At 39.9% G+C, this 22965-nt stretch overlaps 1 protein-coding gene and 1 long non-coding RNA gene across 4 annotated transcripts; one reads left to right on the forward strand and one right to left on the reverse strand.

The window, feature by feature from the left end:
- Positions 1-12772: 12772 nt before the first annotated feature.
- LOC138202445 (uncharacterized) lies at positions 12773-13960 on the reverse strand. The gene is made up of 2 exons (XR_011178645.1): positions 13743-13960; positions 12773-13216 (listed from the first exon to the last, which is right to left on the reverse strand). It is a non-coding gene; the product is annotated as an uncharacterized lncRNA (long non-coding RNA).
- On the forward strand, positions 12910-20999 carry nfybb (nuclear transcription factor Y, beta b). 3 transcript variants are annotated; one of them, XM_069156419.1, is made up of 7 exons: positions 12910-13028; positions 15825-15918; positions 16028-16158; positions 16669-16866; positions 19197-19275; positions 19466-19545; positions 20443-20999. In XM_069156419.1, the coding sequence occupies exons 2-7, from the start codon at positions 15825-15827 to the stop codon at positions 20473-20475; spliced, it is 615 nt and encodes a 204-aa protein (XP_069012520.1). In that variant the 5' UTR covers positions 12910-13028; the 3' UTR covers positions 20476-20999. The 3 variants fall into 3 exon arrangements, with proteins under 3 accessions (XP_069012520.1, XP_069012521.1, XP_069012519.1); XM_069156420.1 differs by lacking the exon at positions 12910-13028 and adding an exon at positions 13190-13320; XM_069156418.1 differs by lacking the exon at positions 12910-13028 and adding an exon at positions 13407-13849.
- The last annotated feature ends 1966 nt before the right edge of the window (positions 21000-22965 follow it).

Here is a 22965-nt window from a genome sequence, read left to right on the forward strand (position 1 = left end):
TAATTGCAGACACAAAGTGAAGCCACATTGGCCATGTAGTGTATCCCATTTGCTGATGAAGAAATTTGTTCGTAAACACTTAGTTTAAGCCGTAAAGCAGTTTTATGCTGTTTTTGAGCTTCTCTCGCTGAGATAAGGCTGTTTTTGAAACATTGTGTTTCCTGTGAAATTGTCCACACAAAGTGACTTGAAACCACTTTGTCCATGTTGTTTATCCCATTTGCCATAGTAGTGATGAAGAAATTTGTTCGTAAACACTTAGTTTAAGCCGTAAAGCAGTTTTATGCTGTTTTTGAGCTTCTCTCGCTGAGATAAGGCTGTTTTTGAAACATTGTGTTTCCTGTGAAATTGTCCACACAAAGTGACTTGAAACCACTTTGTCCATGTTGTTTATTCCATTTGCCATAGTAGTGATGAAGAAATTTGTTCGTAAACACTTAGTTTAAGCTGTAAAGCAGTTTTATGCTGTTTTTGAGCTTCTCTCGCTGAGATAAGGCTGTTTTTGAAACATTGTGTTTCCTGTGAAATTGTCCACACAAAGTGACTTGAAACCACTTTGCCCATGTAGAGTATCCCATTTGCCAAAGTTCTGAGTATGAAACTTGTTTGTAAACACTTAGTTTAAGCCGCGGCGCTGTGATGCAGTTTTACATTCGGATGAGAAAGTGAGTCTTGAAATGCTGTTTTCTGTGTAATTGCAGACACAAAGTGAAGCCACATTGGCCATGTAGTGTATCCCATTTGCTGATGAAGAAATTTGTTCGTAAACACTTAGTTTAAGCCGTGGCACTATAAAGCAGTTTTATGCTGTTTTTGAGCTTCTCTCGCTGAGATAAGGCTGTTTTTGAAACATTGTGTTTCCTGTCAAATTGTACACACAAAGTGACTTGAAACCACTTTGTCCATGTTGTTTATCCCATTTGCCATAGTAGTGATGAAGAAATTTGTTCGTAAACACTTAGTTTAAGCCGTGGCACTGTAAAGCAGTTTTATGCTGTTTTTGAGCTTCTCTCGCTGAGATAAGGCTGTTTTTGAAACATTGTGTTTCCTGTGAAATTGTCCACACAAAGTGACTTGAAACCACTTTGTCCATGTTGTTTATCCCATTTGCCATAGTAGTGATGAAGAAATTTGTTCGTAAACACTTAGTTTAAGCCGTAAAGCAGTTTTATGCTGTTTTTGAGCTTCTCTCGCTGAGATAAGGCTGTTTTTGAAACATTGTGTTTCCTGTGAAATTGTCCACACAAAGTGACTTGAAACCACTTTGTCCATGTTGTTTATCCCATTTGCCATAGTAGTGATGAAGAAATTTGTTCGTAAACACTTAGTTTAAGCCGTAAAGCAGTTTTATGCTGTTTTTGAGCTTCTCTCGCTGAGATAAGGCTGTTTTTGAAACATTGTGTTTCCTGTGAAATTGTCCACACAAAGTGACTTGAAACCACTTTGCCCATGTAGTGTATCCCATTTGCCAAAGTTCTGAGTATGAAACTTGTTTGTAAACACTTAGTTTAAGCCGCGGCGCTGTGATGCAGTTTTACTTTAGGATGAGAAAGTGAGTCTTTAAATGCTGTTTTCTGTGTAATTGCAGACACAAAGTGAAGCCACATTGGCCATGTAGTGTATCCCATTTGCTGATGAAGAAATTTGTTCGTAAACACTTAGTTTAAGCCGTGGCACTGTAAAGCAGTTTTATGCTGTTTTTGAGCTTCTCTCGCTGAGATAAGGCTGTTTTTGAAACATTGTGTTTCCTGTCAAATTGTCCACACAAAGTGACTTGAAACCACTTTGTCCATGTTGTTTATCCCATTTGCCATAGTAGTGATGAAGAAATTTGTTCGTAAACACTTAGTTTAAGCTGTAAAGCAGTTTTATGCTGTTTTTGAGCTTCTCTCGCTGAGATAAGGCTGTTTTTGAAACATTGTGTTTCCTGTGAAATTTTCCACACAAAGTGACTTGAAACCACTTTGCCCATGTTGTTTATCCCATTTGCCATAGTAGTGATGAAGAAATTTGTTCGTAAACACTTAGTTTAAGCTGTAAAGCAGTTTTATGCTGTTTTTGAGCTTCTCTCGCTGAGATAAGGCTGTTTTTGAAACATTGTGTTTCCTGTCAAATTGTCCACACAAAGTGACTTAAAACCACTTTGTCCATGTTGTTTATCCCATTTGCCATAGTAGTGATGAAGAAATTTGTTCGTAAACACTTAGTTTAAGCCGTAAAGCAGTTTTATGCTGTTTTTGAGCTTCTCTCGCTGAGATAAGGCTGTTTTTGAAACATTGTGTTTCCTGTGAAATTGTCCACACAAAGTGACTTGAAACCACTTTGTCCATGTTGTTTATCCCATTTGCCATAGTAGTGATGAAGAAATTTGTTCGTAAACACTTAGTTTAAGCCGTAAAGCAGTTTTATGCTGTTTTTGAGCTTCTCTCGCTGAGATAAGGCTGTTTTTGAAACATTGTGTTTCCTGTGAAATTGTCCACACAAAGTGACTTGAAACCACTTTGTCCATGTTGTTTATTCCATTTGCCATAGTAGTGATGAAGAAATTTGTTCGTAAACACTTAGTTTAAGCTGTAAAGCAGTTTTATGCTGTTTTTGAGCTTCTCTCGCTGAGATAAGGCTGTTTTTGAAACATTGTGTTTCCTGTGAAATTGTCCACACAAAGTGACTTGAAACCACTTTGCCCATGTAGTGTATCCCATTTGCCAAAGTTCTGAGTATGAAACTTGTTTGTAAACACTTAGTTTAAGCCGCGGCGCTGTGATGCAGTTTTACATTAGGATGAGAAAGTGAGTCTTGAAATGCTGTTTTCTGTGTAATTGCAGACACAAAGTGAAGCCACATTGGCCATGTAGTGTATCCCATTTGCTGATGAAGAAATTTGTTCGTAAACACTTAGTTTAAGCCGTGGCACTATAAAGCAGTTTTATGCTGTTTTTGAGCTTCTCTCGCTGAGATAAGGCTGTTTTTGAAACATTGTGTTTCCTGTCAAATTGTACACACAAAGTGACTTGAAACCACTTTGTCCATGTTGTTTATCCCATTTGCCATAGTAGTGATGAAGAAATTTGTTCGTAAACACTTAGTTTAAGCCGTGGCACTGTAAAGCAGTTTTATGCTGTTTTTGAGCTTCTCTCGCTGAGATAAGGCTGTTTTTGAAACATTGTGTTTCCTGTGAAATTGTCCACACAAAGTGACTTGAAACCACTTTGTCCATGTTGTTTATCCCATTTGCCATAGTAGTGATGAAGAAATTTGTTCGTAAACACTTAGTTTAAGCCGTAAAGCAGTTTTATGCTGTTTTTGAGCTTCTCTCGCTGAGATAAGGCTGTTTTTGAAACATTGTGTTTCCTGTGAAATTGTCCACACAAAGTGACTTGAAACCACTTTGTCCATGTTGTTTATCCCATTTGCCATAGTAGTGATGAAGAAATTTGTTCGTAAACACTTAGTTTAAGCTGTAAAGCAGTTTTATGCTGTTTTTGAGCTTCTCTCGCTGAGATAAGGCTGTTTTTGAAACATTGTGTTTCCTGTGAAATTGTCCACACAAAGTGACTTGAAACCACTTTGCCCATGTAGTGTATCCCATTTGCCAAAGTTCTGAGTATGAAACTTGTTTGTAAACACTTAGTTTAAGCCGCGGCGCTGTGATGCAGTTTTACATTAGGATGAGAAAGTGAGACTTGAAATGCTGTTTTCTGTGTAATTGCAGACACAAAGTGAAGCCACATTGGCCATGTAGTGCATCCCATTTGCTGATGAAGAAATTTGTTCGTAAACACTTAGTTTAAGCCGTAAAGCAGTTTTATGCTGTTTTTGAGCTTCTCTCGCTGAGATAAGGCTGTTTTTGAAACATTGTGTTTCCTGTGAAATTGTCCACACAAAGTGACTTGAAACCACTTTGCCCATGTAGTGTATCCCATTTGCCAAAGTTCTGAGTATGAAACTTGTTTGTAAACACTTAGTTTAAGCCGCGGCGCTGTGATGCAGTTTTACTTTAGGATGAGAAAGTGAGTCTTTAAATGCTGTTTTCTGTGTAATTGCAGACACAAAGTGAAGCCACATTGGCCATGTAGTGTATCCCATTTGCTGATGAAGAAATTTGTTCGTAAACACTTAGTTTAAGCCGTGGCACTGTAAAGCAGTTTTATGCTGTTTTTGAGCTTCTCTCGCTGAGATAAGGCTGTTTTTGAAACATTGTGTTTCCTGTGAAATTTTCCACACAAAGTGACTTGAAACCACTTTGCCCATGTTGTTTATCCCATTTGCCATAGTAGTGATGAAGAAATTTGTTCGTAAACACTTAGTTTAAGCCGTGACACTGTAAAGCAATTTTATGCTGTTTTTGAGCTTCTCTCGCTGAGATAAGGCTGTTTTTGAAACATTGTGTTTCCTGTGAAATTGTCCACACAAAGTGACTTGAAACCACTTTGCCCATGTAGTGTATCCCATTTGCCAAAGTTCTGAGTATGAAACTTGTTTGTAAACACTTACTTTAAGCCGCGGCGCTGTGATGCAGTTTTACATTAGGATGAGAAAGTGAGTCTTGAAATGCTGTTTTCTCTGTAATTGCAGACACAATGTGAAGCCACATTGGCCATGTAGTGTATCCCATTTGCTGATGAAGAAATTTGTTCGTAAACACTTAGTTTAAGCCGTGGCACTGTAAAGCAGTTTTATGCTGTTTTTGAGCTTGTCTCGCTGAGATAAGGCTGTTTTTGAAACATTGTGTTTCCTGTCAAATTGTCCACACAAAGTGACTTGAAACCACTTTGTCCATGTTGTTTATCCCATTTGCCATAGTAGTGATGAAGAAATTTGTTCGTAAACACTTAGTTTAAGCTGTAAAGCAGTTTTATGCTGTTTTTGAGCTTCTCTCGCTGAGATAAGGCTGTTTTTGAAACATTGTGTTTCCTGTGAAATTGTCCACACAAAGTGACTTGAAACCACTTTGCCCATGTAGTGTATCCCATTTGCCAAAGTTCTGAGTATGAAACTTGTTTGTAAACACTTAGTTTAAGCCGTGGCGCTGTGATGCAGTTTTACATTAGGATGAGAAAGTGAGTCTTGAAATGCTGTTTTCTGTGTAATTGCAGACACAAAGTGAAGCCACATTGGCCATGTAGTGTATCCCATTTGCTGATGAAGAAATTTGTTTGAAACACTTAGTTTAAGCCGTAAAGCAGTTTTATGCTGTTTTTGAGCTTCTCTCGCTGAGATAAGGCTGTTTTTGAAACATTGTGTTTCCTGTGAAATTGTCCACACAAAGTGACTTGAAACCACTTTGTCCATGTTGTTTATCCCATTTGCCATAGTAGTGATGAAGAAATTTGTTCGTAAACACTTAGTTTAAGCCGTGGCACTGTAAAGCAGTTTTATGCTGTTTTTGAGCTTCTCGCGCTGAGATAAGGCTGTTTTTGAAACATTGTGTTTCCTGTCAAATTGTCCACACAAAGTGACTTGAAACCACTTTGTCCATGTTGTTTATCCCATTTGCCATAGTAGTGATGAAGAAATTTGTTCGTAAACACTTAGTTTAAGCCGTGACACTGTAAAGCAGTTTTAAGCTGTTTTTGAGCTTCTCTCGCTGAGATAAGGCTGTTTTTGAAACATTGTGTTTCCTGTGAAATTGTCCACACAAAGTGACTTGAAACCACTTTGCCCATGTAGTGTATCCCATTTGCCAAAGTTCTGAGTATGAAACTTGTTTGTAAACACTTAGTTTAAGCCGCGGCGCTGTGATGCAGTTTTACATTAGGATGAGAAAGTGAGTCTTGAAATGCTGTTTTCTGTGTAATTGCAGACACAAAGTGAAGCCACATTGGCCATGTAGTGTATCCCATTTGCTGATGAAGAAATTTGTTCGTAAACACTTAGTTTAAGCCGTGGCACTGTAAAGCAGTTTCATGCTGTTTTTGAGCTTCTCCCGCTGAGATAAGGCTGTTTTTGAAACATTGTGTTTCCTGTCAAATTGTCCACACAAAGTGACTTGAAACCACTTTGTCCATGTTGTTTATCCTATTTGCCATAGTAGTGATGAAGAAATTTGTTCGTAAACACTTAGTTTAAGCCGTGGCACTGTAAAGCAGTTTTATGCTGTTTTTGAGCTTCTCTCGCTGAGATAAGGCTGTTTTTGAAACATTGTGTTTCCTGTGAAATTGTCCACACAAAGTGACTTGAAACCACTTTGTCCATGTTGTTTATCCCATTTGCCATAGTAGTGATGAAGAAATTTGTTCGTAAACACTTAGTTTAAGCTGTAAAGCAGTTTTATGTTGTTTTTGAGCTTCTCTCGCTGAGACAAGGCTGTTTTTGAAACATTGTGTTTCCTGTGAAATTGTCCACACAAAGTGACTTGAAACCACTTTGTCCATGTTGTTTATCCCATTTGCCATAGTAGTGATGAAGAAATTTGTTCGTAAACACTTAGTTTAAGCCGTGACACTGTAAAGCAGTTTTATGCTGTTTTTGAGCTTCTCTCGCTGAGATAAGGCTGTTTTTGAAACATTGTGTTTCCTGTGAAATTGTCCACACAAAGTGACTTGAAACCACTTTGGCCTTGTGGTTTATCCCATTTGCCAAAGTACTGATGAAGAAATTTGTTTTTTTCTCGCTGAGATAAGGCTGTTTTTGAAACGTTCTGTTTCCTGTGAAATTGTCCACACAAAGGAGTTTTCAAGTCGCTTCGTGAGCACAATTTCACAGGAAACACCATTTCAAATCTCAGTTTCTCAGCCTTATGTAAAACTGCATTTCAGCGCCACGGTTTACAAAAGAGTTTCCTACTCATAACTATGGCAAATGGGATAAACTACATGGCCAAAGGGGTTTCAAGTGACTGTTGTTTTTTGCGAGTGGGCGTGGCCAAACCCCTCGCTCGCCGTGACACAGGAATTTGATGTTTAAAGTCAAAGGATACTTGAAACCTCATTAAACGTGTCACATAAAGTCGGCGTGGTGAGACGATGCATCTGATTTGTTTCGCGAGTCGGTGTTGCCAAACGGCTCGCCAGCTCCCCCTGCTGGAGACAGGAAACGAGACAAAAATAGCAACTTTAAGGAGGTACACGCGGTCCCTCGCGCGCTGCATGTCGAAGCCAGCTTCGGGGAGATGGCTTCGGGGAGGCGGCTTCGGGGAGACAGCGCGCCGGAACGCGAGGGCCCGTACATCACTGCTTGCAGTTTTAATTGTCCAAGTGTTTCTTCTCCTTGAACTGTTTACACTCCTCCAGTGAGTGTCTACAAGCACAGCAAAGACATCCAGCTTCCTCAGCCTTCCTTGAATCTAATGTTGGCTCCATAACTCCCTCATTGTTCTCATTGACAGGCAAATCCAGTTCCTTCTTGTACTGGAGCACCATTAAATTGCAGCAGCCGCGCAAGAATAAGGAATAGGCTTGGAGTGCTTCAACATCCTCAGATTTTATATTTTGCCAGGCCATAGCCCTTTCCATGTAAGGAGTTGCGATTTTCTACCAGTTCCCAAAATGTTCCTAAAGAAGCCCCTTTGCCACCGCATAGCCATTCTCAGAAGCCACGTGTCGACGGCTTTACACCAACTCTCGTGGCTGTTGCGACTCGTAAAATTTTCCAGGAAGTAAAAGCCGTCCGCTTTTACTCCACTTCTTGTTCAAAGGCTTTAATAAATGCGTTGTATTGGATAGGATCCCCTTCAATTGCAGGACTATCTCGTGGTGACAGAGACAATGAATGCTGCTGCTACACCAAAGCAGCTGTTATTTCATTCTGCCTGCGTATAATTAGGGCCCAAGCACCGAGAATCGGTGCGAAAGCCCTATTGTTTTTCGTAAAAATGTTTGCGTTCTTTTCATTCTTACGTAAAGTGATTTTCCTTTTTGGAGGCTTTATCATATTCAAAAACTTATGAAAGTGGATACACATATGTCTCCCGGCGAAAAATTTCGTATTCTAGTGGAGTCGCAAGTGGCTCGAGAGCGCCCCCTAAAGAGATGCCCCGGCGGCCACATTTACCTAAATTCACGAAATCTGGTGGACACGTTGTATCATACCTAGACGCACAAAAAAGTTACATTGCACCGTTACATCAACTCGACAGAAGTCCACCATTTTGAATTTAGTCGCCTTTTTGGCCGATTCTTACACGTTGTACTTTGTCGAACTAGTCTGAGGGATTTTGTCGGACCGACTTGAATTTACGTTTTATGGATAGAAAACGTGTTTGGGATTAAAAGTTGTATAAATAATTCGTTTTCATCGACGTGTGTGCCTGTAGCGTGGTGGCCATTTTGAGTGTCTCACCATGAAACTACAAGTTGCTTTAAATCTTATGTACATGGACCGACCTTCTCCAAACATCACAGGTATGATAACAGCCCCGCCCTGAAGACCCCTGTGGGGTAATATTCGCTCATAGCGCCCCCTGTTGGCCACTGGAAATGACACTTTTCATACTTTCACATTCTACGTCGAACTGTTTGATCACATAAACGTAAAGTCGGGTCACAATAACCTAAACATGTAGTTGATGATATATTGAGACATTCGTTCGACTTTGTCAATGGGCATCACCGTGACGATGCGGCAAAGTTTGATGTCTCGCCATGACACAGGAAGTTGATGTTTAAGGTCAAAGGATGCTTGAAACCTCACGAAACGTGTCACATACATCCAGCCTGGTGAGACGATACATGTGATATGTGTTTTGCGTGTGGGCGTGGCCAAACGGCTCGCTCGCCGTGACACGGGAAGTTGATGTTTAAGGTCAAGGGATGCTTGAAACCTCACGAAACGTGTGACATACGTCCGGCGTGGTGAGACGATACATCTGATGTGTTTTGCGAGTCGGTGTGGCCAAACGGCTCGCCAGCGCCCCCTGCTGGAGACAGGAAACGAGACAAAAATAGCAACTTTAAGCGGGTATACGCGGTCCCTCACGCACTGCACGTCAGGGAGACGGCTTCGGGGAGACGGCTTCGGGGAGGTGGTGCGCCGGAGTGCGAGGGCCTGTACATCACTGCTGGCCGTTTTAATTACGAAATACAATAGGGCTTTCGCACCGATGCTCGGGCCCTAATAAACCATCCTTGAACACTGTGAAGTGCTTAACCTCGCTGGCATGTTAGCCACTACCCCATACCACTGTCACCAGCATAACGGTCTGAACGAACACACAAAAAAGACGTATGCACCTCATTGGCCACACCAACCTTGGAGGGCAGGTCTTTATACTTAATTTTGAACTCCTTGAATTCCTTAAATCTTCTTCAAGTTCAACTTATTTGTGACTTTATAACATGAAGAAACCACCATTGTCTGTTTGCCAAACTCCACATGTCCTTTCTTTTTGCGCAGTGCGGGGTGACGGTGAATGAAATCTGAAAACATCAAAACACAACATATTTATTTTCATGCTAAATCGTCAAATAACAAAACTGCTTTGATGGCAGCTACATACAGATTGTTTTTCCTCCTCCTTTAACTGAGCAGTTGTTGACTGGAATTGATAATGCTGAGCCACTCCCGGTATGTTGATTTCCTGCTGTTGTTCCATGGGGATGCATCTGTCAGGAGTCCTGTTTGCCTCCGTTTTGCCCCCGATCACCTCTCCTCCTGTGTCCCCTCAGTCCCCTGTCTGCTTGTTCTGTGTCCTCCTCTTCTCACCTCCCGTGTCCACGCCCCTCACTGGTCCCAGCAGCTGCAGCCACTCACCCCAGATCACCACCTGCGGGTGTGCTGCATCTCCCTGATCACCTCCCCGGACTATATGTACCCTGCCCCTGCACTCCTCTGGTTGTCGGTTCATTAGTTAGTCACCCGTCCGTCCTCCGTCTGTCCTCCGTCCGTCCTGCTCCTCCTGCAGAGCTACCTGTCGGAGTCACCAGTCGGTTGAGTTGCCCTCCCGACTCGGAGGATTATAGACTCTGTTTTTTCCAGCGGTCCTGTCCGCTGGTCTGCAGGCTGTCCTGCCAGCCGTGTCTCCCTGGATCAGTCGATTGAGTTGCCCTCCCGACTTGGAAGCAAGTGGACACTATAGGTGCCACCTTTTGGTTTGTTTGTTCGTTTGTTTGTTTTTATTTATGGAAATAAAGACTGTATTTTGGAACCGATACCCGAATCTGTGAGCCTGCATTTGGGTCCTGGTAAAACACCAACCTCACAACAGCATCAGTGTTTTACAGCCGTTTTCAACCATTGTTCAGTTTCCTTTGGTCGCAAATCCTTTGATTGCAGGTTATCAAGTGGTATTGGCCATTTTGTTGGATCAATTTGTGTGGATTTCTGTGATTCAGTCTCCTTATTACAAATGTCCCTTTCAAAATAATAATTCATGCCATTTTCAGACCATTTTGAGGAACCTCTCTGATCAAAGGCCTGTAATACTGCCAATTTAGCATTGGATGCAGCTAGTTCGGCCTTCAACACAACTGCTCCCTTTTGCTCCTCAGCTGATGTTCCTGCTTCTCCAAAGCATGTCTTTCCTTCAAAGCTGCAATATGGACAACAAGTGCAGCTTTGTCTGCCTCAGCTTTTACTTGAGTGTTTACTACCTACATTAGAAACACTGTCATAAGGATTAATGTCATCGACAATATATCACCATGTGTATTACCTTCATTGCATAAAACCCATGTTTTCAGCAGACACTTCAATTCATTAAGAGCATTTTGAACCTGTATTTTATCATCTGTTAACATCAAACCTTGTATTTATTTTCTTATGGTGCTTGCTTTGTTAATCTTAGTTTCCCTACCATCTTGAAGCCTGTCCAATTTATCAGCAAGTGTTTTTGCAGTTAGATTAACAACCCTTTCTTAAGTTTGTGTTTCAACACCAGTTGCACTGCTAGGTCTACTAGCTGTTAGCACGCCAGTCCCAGTCATTGAGTCAAACTCCTCCATGATAAATAGTCACTCAATGATAAGTTCACCGCAATAAGCTGCGAACGCAAAGTCTATTGTCCATTCACTTTGGCAACCAATGCCTCGGGTTTATGCCCTATTATGTGTGCACACAATTTACATGGCCTTTAAACAGTGTAGCACTACACAAAACCTCTGTGCATTGAGCAACGTGCGGTGATCCGGTGATCAGATGCTCCCCAGCCGGCTTCAGCAGTAGCCCTGTAGCTCCTGCGTCCTTTTCCCCTGTGGACAGCTGTTCATCCCCAAACTGCTCCAGTAGTTCTCCTGGTCCTCCTGCGTCACCTACATCCCAAACGTAGTTGATCTTCCATAATTCCATCAAAAAGAGTTCACATAACACCTACATACGGAGAGAAACTAGTGCCATCATAGTCAAAAAACAATTTGCCCTTCCAGGATCAAACACCTGACAACATTTACCTTCCCATCTGTAAACCTGTGCACACCCAAGGTGCCACCCAAGGAACACACATTACGTTCGGAATATATAAGCAACATTTGGCTCTCACGGTACGAATTAACACTTGTTAAGAAAGTTTTCTGTTGGATTTTTTTTGTATTCTGTGCCTTGCTTCAAGTAGTGGTGGAAGTGGTGTGCGGATCAATATGAAAATATTGATACTCGTGATTCCAAACGTTTCTCTCCTAGTATCAATTTTATTATTAAAGATCAATGTTTAAGGTCAGAAATTTGGAGTAAATGTGTATTTATTATTAACAGGAAAATAAATATATTCAAACTACGGCTCTAAACAGTGCTGGCATTGATGAGAGCAGACTGCAAACAGCAGCACCGCAAACCTTGTCATCTGTCCAAAAAATTATCACAGCACAGAATATGATGAGGTTACTCAGCGGTGGTCTGGGGATGAAAAGAAAGGAGCTACCGGCATGACAGGCTCCAAAATACATCCAGTTACAGAGTGTGTGTCAATCACTGCTTGCTGTTTGGTCTTCAAGTGTGTTGATGTTCAAACAATGGAAGTTTCTTGCATTCTTAAAACTACTCGATGATGTTTCATTTTACACTGATACAAATAAATTTAAGCTAAATTTATGGTTATGAAGTAGCTTACATATACTGAAATAGATAAATGGCACAATAAATAGCAATACAAGGGGAGCAACTTAAATACAAGTGTATCAGTGTATTATTATTTTCAAAGTCCTAATGCTAAAACAGCTGTTTAATTGCTAATTACTATTACATTTCAATTTCAATTTTGTTTTTTTACTGTATAAACAACAAAGCTTACCTACTTAATGTACCCATGAGCAGCCAATGATGTTCACTGCCCCCTACTCATTTGTTCTGTCAGCTGACAGATTTATTTTTTTTATAGGTTATTTATTATAGCCTATTGATTTCATTTCATTTCAACATAGCATAGTCTTAGTAACCTCTCAGTTCCTCGTCTAAAGTATCTGTAGCATATTTCGAGAGGCTGCATACATAGATTATTATTTCTCTTTTCCAAACACATAAATCTTTTCTACAAAGTGTCAGTATCGGATCGGTATCGGCGATATCAGCCTACATTTTACTTGGTATCAGATCGGATCAGAACTCTGATATCTCACATCACTGGCTTCAAGCAGTAGGTGGGAGTACTAACAATTGTGGAAACAGCCTGTGCAGTCCTCTGAAAAGAAAAGCAGAGGGAGTGTGATACATTTGCGGGAAGCCCAAAGGCTAAAACAGGTGCGTTCCAGTGCTGCCATAAATGTAGGAATAATGTAACATACAACGTTACCACGACAGAACAGAGAAATTACGAAAGTCGGAAAATATTGGATTGTGCCTTCCGATTTATCCCCCCGTAATTATGTATTATGGTGTGCTTGGTAAGGGTAAAACCACAAATCAATTGCTGTTAAAGTATTTTATTTTATTGTGCACTTATTAGACATAACATTTGGATTATAACCAGCTTCAATGTTTGAGAAGGCTTTAAGACCGTGAGATAGGAGCTTGCAAAGAGCCAGTGAACGCAGCAGGGCCCTATCCTGAGCGGGCGCGGCAGTGCAGCCGCGGCTCCGCGCTGGGACTGGTCCTTTCGCAGCCATTTTCTGTCCAACCAAACAGCCGTCTCAGGGAGGTAACCAACCAGGGCTTCATTGCAGGTTTGTGCCTGACTCCGGCCAATGATTGCTAACCGATTTCTCGTTAGCTCGAATGGAAATGTCCGTCTCTGTCTGATTTTTTATTTGTTGTCTGAGTGAATGAGGGCTGCTCATCAGGAAGTACCCAGCGGGCAAAATTTAACAAATTACTATCTAACATTTCGGCTCTGGCCACGTCCTGCTGTGCTCTGTAAGGACAAAGAACAGGCCAAATCAGAGACGAATTGCAGTGGATATGCAATGAGAATTTATTCAAAGTACAATATGTACCCGAATAGGCTAACTACAAAAGGTAATAGCCCGCTGGACAGCTTCTGTTCATTTTTCTGTTATCTCATATTTTCCTAAAACATGCCAGCCGACCATTTGGCTCAACTCGTAGGTTAACCTTAGCTAACGTTAGCTAAATATCTTACCTATTCGCAGCTGACGTCTGCTAGTTAGCACACGGTTAGCCGAACATATTCGTTTATATAGCATGCGGCTAACTTATATGACTTCACCGCGGGTTTTACTGCCGTCAAACCATACGTTTTTCCCATTTAAGTCACTATGCTAACCACTATAACACAGCCTTCCAGTGTTGTGCCAAATTAAGAAATCCTCAACACAAAAGCACGTATTAAAATTAACGTCATATGAAGGAGGGGGTCATGTTATGGCAGCCTTCGTTGTCCGACTTTGAAAGGAAAGCAAGTCATTTGAGACACTTACAACTAAGCCAGCTGGATATTGAAAGTGGAGTCCTGCAATCCTTATGGCCCAAAAATGCTACGTTGAACACAAATCCAGACCCGTCAAGTCGGCGGGTTAATGAATTGGTAGGTCGGCTGCAGTAGCTCGGTCCATACGTTAACAGTGCCAAGACAAAGCACACGTTCAGTTCTGTTGTCTTTTTTTTTTAACGCTGAAATTCTCAACAAAACAAAAATCTGATGGTTTAAGAGTCGAAAGTAGCAGACACTTAGTCTACGCTGACGTGTCTAAATTGTTGTTTGATATGAACATAATCATCAAAACAGAGAGAAGTTCTTCCGGTATTCATTTGATGTTACAGTATGTGTTCAGCACAATAAACCCAATGTCAATTATATTGGTCAAAAGTGATTTGTTGATAGGGCCAGTGGTAGAAAGTAACTAAATAACATTCAAGTAGTGTACTGAAACACAATTTAAAGGTACTTCTACTTTACTTGAGTATGTCCGTGTGATGCTACTTGTTACTTTCACTGCACTACATTTCAGAGAAATACTGTGCTTTCTACTACACTACATTTGTGACAGTTTTAGATTCTAGTTACTTTTCAGATTAATATTATATCCCGAAAATACACGATCAATTGCTATATATGCATTATAGATTAGATGCTAAAAAACAGTATCAAGTGTTGAAATGAGATATTTTACAACATTAAAATGCTTCTCGAATGTGCAGTGTCATTCAGTAACCTACATCTGAAGTACATAAGTATTACATCATAAACTGCATGATGGCTACTTTTACTTTTGAAACTAAGGACTTGTACTAACAATTCAGTTATTTTCATTGTGGTCCTGCCACTTAAGTAACATTTCCGAGTCCTCCTTTCATCACTGAATGTGACTGAGATTTAGAGCTGTTGTATGACGATAACCAACTAGGAAGGTTAGTTTTGAATTTAATAGGTAACAGATTACTAGTTAACCTTTTTAAAAATGCAATTAGTAATGTAACTATTTTGATTAATTAATTAATGGAAAGTAATTTATTACATTACATTTTCTTGTTAAATATTTTAAACTGCAATAAAGCTGAACAGTTTTTAAAACGAACTTAAACTAGGTCTATAAACCATATAACATTACTTAGCACTGATTATTGTCAAATTTTAATTGAAAGTTTTTTTTTGATATAACTTGAATTAAGATGGAATATATTGATTTCAAAGCACAACCATCAAAACAAATACAAGTGTGTAGATCACAACTGACTGCAGTAAGGGTAAAATGTTCTCTGCACAACCTGACCCAGCTCCACCAGCTTTTTTTTAAATGGACCACTCTTCCTGAGTTTAATCAGAAAGTGTGGCCCGAACTACACGTTGACAGGTGCAAAAGTCTGGTTGAGAGCTACAATTGCCTGCAGTGATTGCATCGGAAGGTTGTGCAACAAAATATTAGGTTTACGTTCCATTTCATTTGTTTTATTATTTAAGATATTTGGTTAAATCAAAAACAAAGTTTAGATTTTATTAAATATGTAATAAGCAATGTGGGCTGTCAATTACTTTTCTCAGTTTCAAGTTATTTAAAAGAAAATTGTGGGTTTAAAAGTTATTATTGTGATCAAATTAAAATTACGTTTAATCTTTAAACCTACAAGCCGCTCATTTAAAACAACAGCTATACAGCTTAAACAACGAGATACAATCCTGTGTCAAACTCCATTTCTGTTGGGAAAAAAAAAATACAAGAAATCTAAAATGCATAAATAGCTTGTCATCTACCAAAAACTGTTAGTTTCAGTGGTCTTTGTTGTACTTCCAGACATGCCTAGGTCATCCTGCCAGGCTTTTTGACAATGTGGAATCCATAGTGTAGCTACAGAGACAAATGACAAGTATTCCTTTATTTCATTTTTGAGTGGGACTTTCCATAATGCGTATGAGTGTGAAAGCTTTGTAAACACGTTGCCCGTCATGTAAGTATGATTCCAAAGAGTGATTCTGAGATGCTAGGTACATTCGGGTCCTGCAGGTACACTGAATTGCTACGGCGTGGGACTTTTCAATGAGATGTTGTGGGTGTGTGTTGCAGATGGACGGAGACAGCACGACCACCGACGCCTCCCAGCTGGGTATGACAGGAGAGTACATGGCTTCCAGTCACTACGTTCTCCAGTCTCAAGATGGTGAGGAGAAAAACCATTGTCACCAAACAACCACTGCCGTCAGTGTTATGTATTTTGTGTTGTGTAGCTTTGGGTCATAAAGAGATGGTTTTGCCTGTGTGTTTTGTAGATGACGGAGAGGACAATCTGAATGACCATGAAGACGGCGGCATCAAGGAGAATTTCAGGGAGCAGGACATCTATCTTCCTATTGCCAATGTGGCTCGCATCATGAAAAACGCTGTTCCTCAGACTGGGAAGGTTTGTGAGGGAATGGGAGCAGGAATAATCATGATGATTATTTAGTTTTGTTAACATTAGATTTAGGATGATGGGTGCATCCTAGTATGAATGATCATCTTAGTTATTTTGTTGAGAATTGTCATCAGTGTGTCTGTAGTTTAAATTCAGCTTTGAAAGTTAACAAGTCAGATTTTTTTTTTTTAAGAACAATATAACTAATGCAAGATAATTTGTAGGTTTGACAACCAAAGATGACCTGCAAACTAATTTGTTGTTTGTGTTGTTTTTTGTCAATCAAGTAAGAGTTCTTACCATTGCACTTGCATCTATAACTATTAAAATAAGATGGATTTAGTATTTAGACATAATTAATGACGGCAATTACCACTAATATGGATATTTATTTTTTTAACAAAAACAAAATACCTTTTTTGGGCCCCATGGAAATAGAACCAAACTCTTCTTTACTGCCTATATACTGAGGCAACTTTCTGTTAAATGTATTTTTTCTTTTTCTTTTTCCCGTAGATTGCTAAAGATGCTAAAGAATGTGTGCAGGAGTGCGTGAGCGAGTTCATCAGCTTCATTACATCTGAGGCGAGTGAGCGCTGCCACCAGGAGAAGAGGAAGACCATCAACGGGGAAGACATCCTATTTGCCATGTCCACACTAGGCTTTGACATGTACGTGGATCCGTTGAAGCTCTACCTGCAGAAGTTCAGAGAGGTGAGGCACAAGTGACAGATGGAGCTGTTCTTTTCATATTTCCATTTCCATTCTATGGCAATGAGCCCATTTCTTTTGAATTATTAAATCGCAGGCTGAGCTTTTTGTCATACTTCTAACATAGTTCGTTTTTCTTAATATTTATTTGTTTGTAAAAGTCTATTTGATTGGACGCATGGTGGTGCAGTGGTTAGCACAGTCGCCTCTACATTGCCCGTAGGGGTGAGTAAGAGTGTGCATGGCTGTCTTTCTTTCTGTGTTGGCCTCAAATGGACTGTGTTGCCCATTCAATTTCACAGGTTCCAGTCTAATAATGGTTCAAAATTAACACTGTTTGGTGAATATTTAAAGCTGGATGGGGGTAAGTGGGTAAGAACTCTTGTCTTCATATGCCCAAGTGCAGGAAACTGGAGCACAGTGACTATTTGCTAATTAACTAGGGCTAACCCCCAAATAGTTGACTAAGCGTTAATTGTCCAAGTTTTCATTAGTTGTTCCATAGCAGGAAGAAAAAAAAACCAAACCTTTAATAGCGCATTGTCAAAAACGTTATAAGTAACTCCCAGAAACATTTGTTACTGGCCAAAACAAACAGTGTGGCACACGTGGTGCATGTCAAAGCAGTTGTTCTATTGTTTTCTATGTAAAAATCCCCACATTGGCAGAGGAAAAAGCATTTTTGTACATCGTAGCTCCTGTACCAGTTTGTCTTCAACTCTACTTGACTGGTAGCTCAGCTTCTTACTTTTTTCTGTTGCAATCTCACAGTAGATGAGAAGAGACACATTTTTAGGGTGAAGAAATACCCCGAGCTGTGCAATCCACCATGCAGTTATAGTGCTGTGGAAAGTGGGTGACTGTCACTTTAACATGTAACATTACTGGGCTCTACGCTGACCTTTTTGCTCAGGAGCACATGTGCTCCTCAATGGAAAAATTTAGGAGCACAGTTAAAAATGTTAAGCTAGCAGAGTTTCTTGTCAAAACCTGTATAATATTCATAATTATACTGCATACACATGTGTTTGTGCTTTTTCTCCTGGTGCACAATTATGATGACAAAACTTGTCAGAGCTCTAGTTAGGACTGATAGATTCAACATATATTAGCATCCTTACTACTTGCACTAGATACAGATAGGCTGTGTTTTAAAAAAAAAAGTTGATATTCTGGTCTGCTTTTCTGTAGTTTGAGGTTTGTTTGTTTATTTGTTTTGATTGTGCTTTTTTTTACATCCATGTAACGAGTGCAGTTGTTATCAACTTGAGTAACGCTCCCCTGTGTCCAAATTCTGTTCAGCCTCCTCCGTTCTGCTGCACTATGTCTGTATGTGCCAGACACAGCACCGCCCCTCATGAAACACAGAGCGTGAACAGAAATTAGCACGACTTCCAGTAACAGAAAAATGCATGTCAGCTGAAATGAAATAGGTACACAGGAACTAAGTCAATAGCATAGTATTTTGTTTCATTCCGGAAGGGGTGGAAGGTCCGATTGGTGGTGTTGCCAGCCCTCTCAAGACAGTGATAGAGGGGAAAAACTGGTTAACAAGTCGATATGGTGTGAGACAAATTTTTATGTGTCCAGTGGTTGGTTGCAATCCGATGGCACCTAAACTTCTTCGCAATGCAACAATGGTCACAGCAACATGAAGCTGCTTGGAGATGGCCATATAGCCTTTACCTTTAACATGCTTGTCTATAATTTTGTTCTGATCTAGTATAGATCATAGTATTTTCTATGGGTACAAACCAATCTTTACTGGCCACTTCAGCATATCTTTGTAGAAATAGTAATAATTTATCTTTTTGCACACTGTCTTTGCTTTACTCTTGGATGTACCAAATGCATGAGACCACTGCTTTTATTTTCAGCACTTTTCAGGAGAAATGAAGCATTTTAAAGATGCAACTGTATGATGGTGAAAGCACATCTTCATGTAATTTGACCTTTAATGGCAGCATGTTTGAATTGGTTAATATAGCCATCAGTTTTCCCTATTATTCCCTATATTACTAAGAGTGATTTTTGAATATATGATATAAATATTCATGTTGACTTATTTATCTCTACTGGCTTTAGTCCTTCTTTAAACAGTATAGTTATGAAAAAGGTATTAAATTGGATTATACCTTAAACCCTGTGTAGCAGTGGAAAAACACATGCAATAAAGAGTCAGTGAAAGAGTTTTTCCTTGTCATCATCCGACTTCAGAATTTCTCTGTACAACTGCAAAATCATCCTCCTGAGAAAAACAACATTCTTGTTTGATTTCAATGTTGTTGTGTTCACACATGTAATGCTTCTTGGTGTCTCTGGTGTTTTTTCAGGCGATGAAGGGCGAAAAAGGGATGCCTGGGGTGTCGGTGGGAGAAAGCCTGGGTGATGATCTCACAGATGACAGCTTCAGTAAGTAAAACACAAACAGTAAGGGTTGAAATTTATAGCAAATACTTCATAATTTCTCTTCCTGTTTTGTTTGTTCGAATAAAAGTGGAATACTTTACACCAACTAACAAACAGTAGTTTTGATTGAAATGCACATCCTTACTGTGTACTTGGTCAATCTCCTTAAAATACACTTTTCCCTCTTCATCAGCAAATCCATTGCCAGCTGGGATTATCACAGCAGATGGTCAGCAGCAGAACGTCATGGTGTACACCACTTCATATCAACAGGTAATACTTTGCACATGGTGTATAATTTCCTGTTAGTATGAACTCTAAAGTATGTTTATTTTCTGTCTGAATTTTTAAAAGAAATAGTTTAACAGGACAACAAATAAATTATATTATATTCTGGTAAGGAATTGGGACATACTGGAAGAGTGTTACTCCTCAATGCATGCTGGAAGGCTTTTCAACACACGGACATCAGTTGATTCGGTGATGATCATGGTTTCAGCTCACAGTTTCATAAAAACATTTTGTTCGTTAAGAGATTCACAAATCAGTGATCAGATGGATGAGAATTAACTAGATAATTTTAGTGTGATAACATTTATCAAACACAAACTTTATTAGGTCTCCTTATTGATCACAAACAGCAGCCAATCAGAAAGCGGTAATTTGCTGCTAGTGCTAAACCAAAAGCATTCTTTCTAATTGTTTCAAAGGAAAAGAAATGCAGATGAATGGATAGTTACTCTAACACCAGAGGGTTTTGAGAAAATAGTAACTTTTTGTAACTTCGCCCTTCAAATAGCTCAAAAGGAAGCCTGGAATGTATCTTGGGTGGGGAGTTCACCTCAGTGAAGTTTGAAGTCCCACAGCAGAGTAATACCCCAAATATGTTATTGTCCCATTTCTGCTGTTTCTGTTGTCCACAGAATATTTTTTTAGGATTATTTATGATTTCAGAAACACAAAAAATTCTGCTGATGTGTAATGATGATGTGTAAATGTATCTAACTACAGCAACTAATGGTTACACATGTTTTTGTTGTTACTAGGCTCCCTGTTGCCATATTTTGTAATTTACTCTCCAACATTACATAATGTCAAAGTGACATTACATACCTTTCAGCCTATTCAAATGTTATCTAAAATCTCTAATCTAAACCCACATTGTTGCAGATTCCCACTGTACAGCAGATCCAGTTTTCATGAAGAGGCCTTACTCCAAGCCCAGACATAGCAGCTCCTCGTGGGACCCACACCTCTGACCCCGTCACTGGGTAAAGATTATCAGACGGACAGGGAGGGGGGAGGCTTCTACAGAAACCCTCATGTACAGAGAAGTCACTACCTATTCAGTAGAAAGTGTAGTTTCTAGTTATGAGGTACCAAATGTTTTGGAGAGCTTCCAAAGCAGCTGGGAAATTCAAGGCTTTATTTTAAAGGCAAGTCTTCTTACATGATTTAGTGGTGGAATTCTGTTTGTGCATATGTGTTGATGTGTTTGCTTTTATCTGTTCTTTTTTTTTTGAGGGGGGTGGGGGGTAGGGGTTTGGGTAAAGAGGGAATAAGGGAAAGTGTTGCATTAGAAGCCTATTTTTTAATGCCTTCTCTGTTTGAATCAAGAGGAGCCACATTGTTACTGTCACATTAGATCATGCAGCTCTTTTGTAAGTTCACAGTTTACCATGTGCTTTAATGTTATGGAAATCCTTTGAATAAAAATTCAAAAGTGATGTTTAAAACAGTTTTTATTAATTACATATCTCCCCAGTTTGCAATATTTTATGGTCGGTTCTAGTTGAGCTGTAGCTCTCCTCTTCTGTCTTTCCTTCATTTTTTGCAGCTTCCTCTTGTATTTGTCCATGTATGGTTCCAACGTCCACCAGACTCGAGGAAAGAAAAACACTTAAACACTGAAATACTCACTGCTCCAGTAACATGTTGGAATGCTAGTTTAGTTTTAAGGACTTGCCTTTTGCAGTTAGATGAGTGCATTAGCAGCTTTTATGTCAGGACTCACTATCCCAGGTAATGGATAGACAAGAAGTAGCTAGGACATGTTTTTGCCCAACATTAGGCAGTAAAAAAAGTTACTTCAGCTGTTCTTACTATGTATGAACCAAACAATAAGACTTTGTTGTAAGCTAAATCCTCTTTTAGGTAAGTTCTGAGGTTTGTCTGACCTGACCACAAATTGCAGCAGCTTCTAGATCTTCTCCCAAGGAGTGGTGGTCTTCAGATGAGGCAGGAATGTCCAGGATGTCCAGCACTGCAGGACAGAGCCTGGCTAAAATATTGTACATCTGTGACTATCTGGTTTCTGAACCTTTTGATAAATAAACTTGTTCTATGGGCGAGACTATACTTTTAGAGATTTGTGAGGAGCTGAGCCCTATGGACATTTTTTTTTTTTTTATATAGAATAGAATTTTATATTTAATTGAAGAGAAATAAATGCCATGATAAATATATAACTGACTAACTACTTAAAAAAAAAAAATTAAAAAAAATTGTCACCTGTCAGAACAAATGAGACTGGGTCAGTGCATGTCACTGGCTGCTAATAGTATATAGAGCAGGGGTGGGCAAACTTTTTGGCTCAGGGGCCACATTGACTTTTAAAATTTGACAGATGGGCCGGGCCAGCACCAGATGCATACATATCAAACATAAACATAAAAAAGGCATTACAATGTTAATACGTACATTCACTTTTAGTGGGAACAGTGTTGTTGATCACCCTTCTTTGTCAGAGCATCGAAGTCTGGTGTTAGTTTTGTTGTGTTCTCAGAACAGATCTGAGGTGTTCATCACTCAACTGGGATCTGTGAGGTGCTTTGTTGGTGTTCATCACACTAAAAGTCTGTTCACACACGCACGTAGAGCCAAACAACACCAGCATCTTCTGGGACATCTTCTGGATGTTTGGAAATTTGGCAGCGCTTAATGAAGCATAAAACTCATCCAGTTTAAGAGAGTTGAACTTCTCCTTTAAGACGGTGTCACATTGGAGATCAATCAGTTCCAACTGCAGCTCCTGTGGAGCCGTTTCAGGGTCTCATGTGAAGGGACATGAGACCAGCTGAAGGGACATGAGACCAGCTGAAGGGACAGGACACCAGCTGAAGGGACACGACACCAGCTGAAGTGACTTGTCAATTTTTCCAAAATCAGAGAACCGATGGCAGAATTCTCCGTGCAGGTTGTCCAGTGATTTCCTGTATTTTTCCACATGTCGAGGGGCCTCTTTCAGCGTAGCCAGTGTGGGGAAATGAGCAAATGACTTGTTTGACATTTGCTTTGAGAATAAAGCTAGCTTGGTTTTGAAGGCTCTGACGTCTGTGTACATTTCATGCACAAACTGGTCTTTCCCTTGTAGCTTCACGTTCAGCTCATTCATGTGTGTCAGTACGTCCACAGCAAAAGCTAAATCACAAAGACAATCTGTGTCACTCAGCTCAGGAAAATCGTCAGCTTTGTCAAGTAGCTCCAAAAATGAGATAATCTCCTGTTTGAGCTCCCACACTCGTTGACATACTTTCCCCAAACTTAACCAGCGGACGTTGGAGTGGTGAAGCAAGTCCTGGTGATCAGCGTCATTTTCTTCAAGAAACTTAATAAACTGAGGATGGTGAAGTCCTCTCGCTCCAATAAAGTTAACCACTTCTACAACTGGCTTCACTACGTGGTCGAGCTGCA

The sequence above is a fragment of the Embiotoca jacksoni genome, unplaced genomic scaffold, assembly GCF_022577435.1.
Source record: "Embiotoca jacksoni isolate LCO1_2020_lvr unplaced genomic scaffold, fEmbJac1.0.p SCAF_21, whole genome shotgun sequence".
Taxonomy (NCBI): Eukaryota; Metazoa; Chordata; class Actinopteri; family Embiotocidae; genus Embiotoca; species Embiotoca jacksoni.

Bases quoted from the DNA above. Each gene is read 5' to 3' on its own strand.
- nfybb (XM_069156418.1), top strand. From the start codon at position 13,667: ATGAAGGAGGGGGTCATGTTATGGCAGCCTTCGTTGTCCGACTTTGAA. The intron at 15,919-16,027 runs GTGAGGAGAAAA...TGTGTTTTGTAG, and splicing joins CGTTCTCCAGTCTCAAGATG to ATGACGGAGAGGACAATCTG. The intron at 19,276-19,465 runs GTAAGTAAAACA...CCTCTTCATCAG, and splicing joins TCTCACAGATGACAGCTTCA to CAAATCCATTGCCAGCTGGG.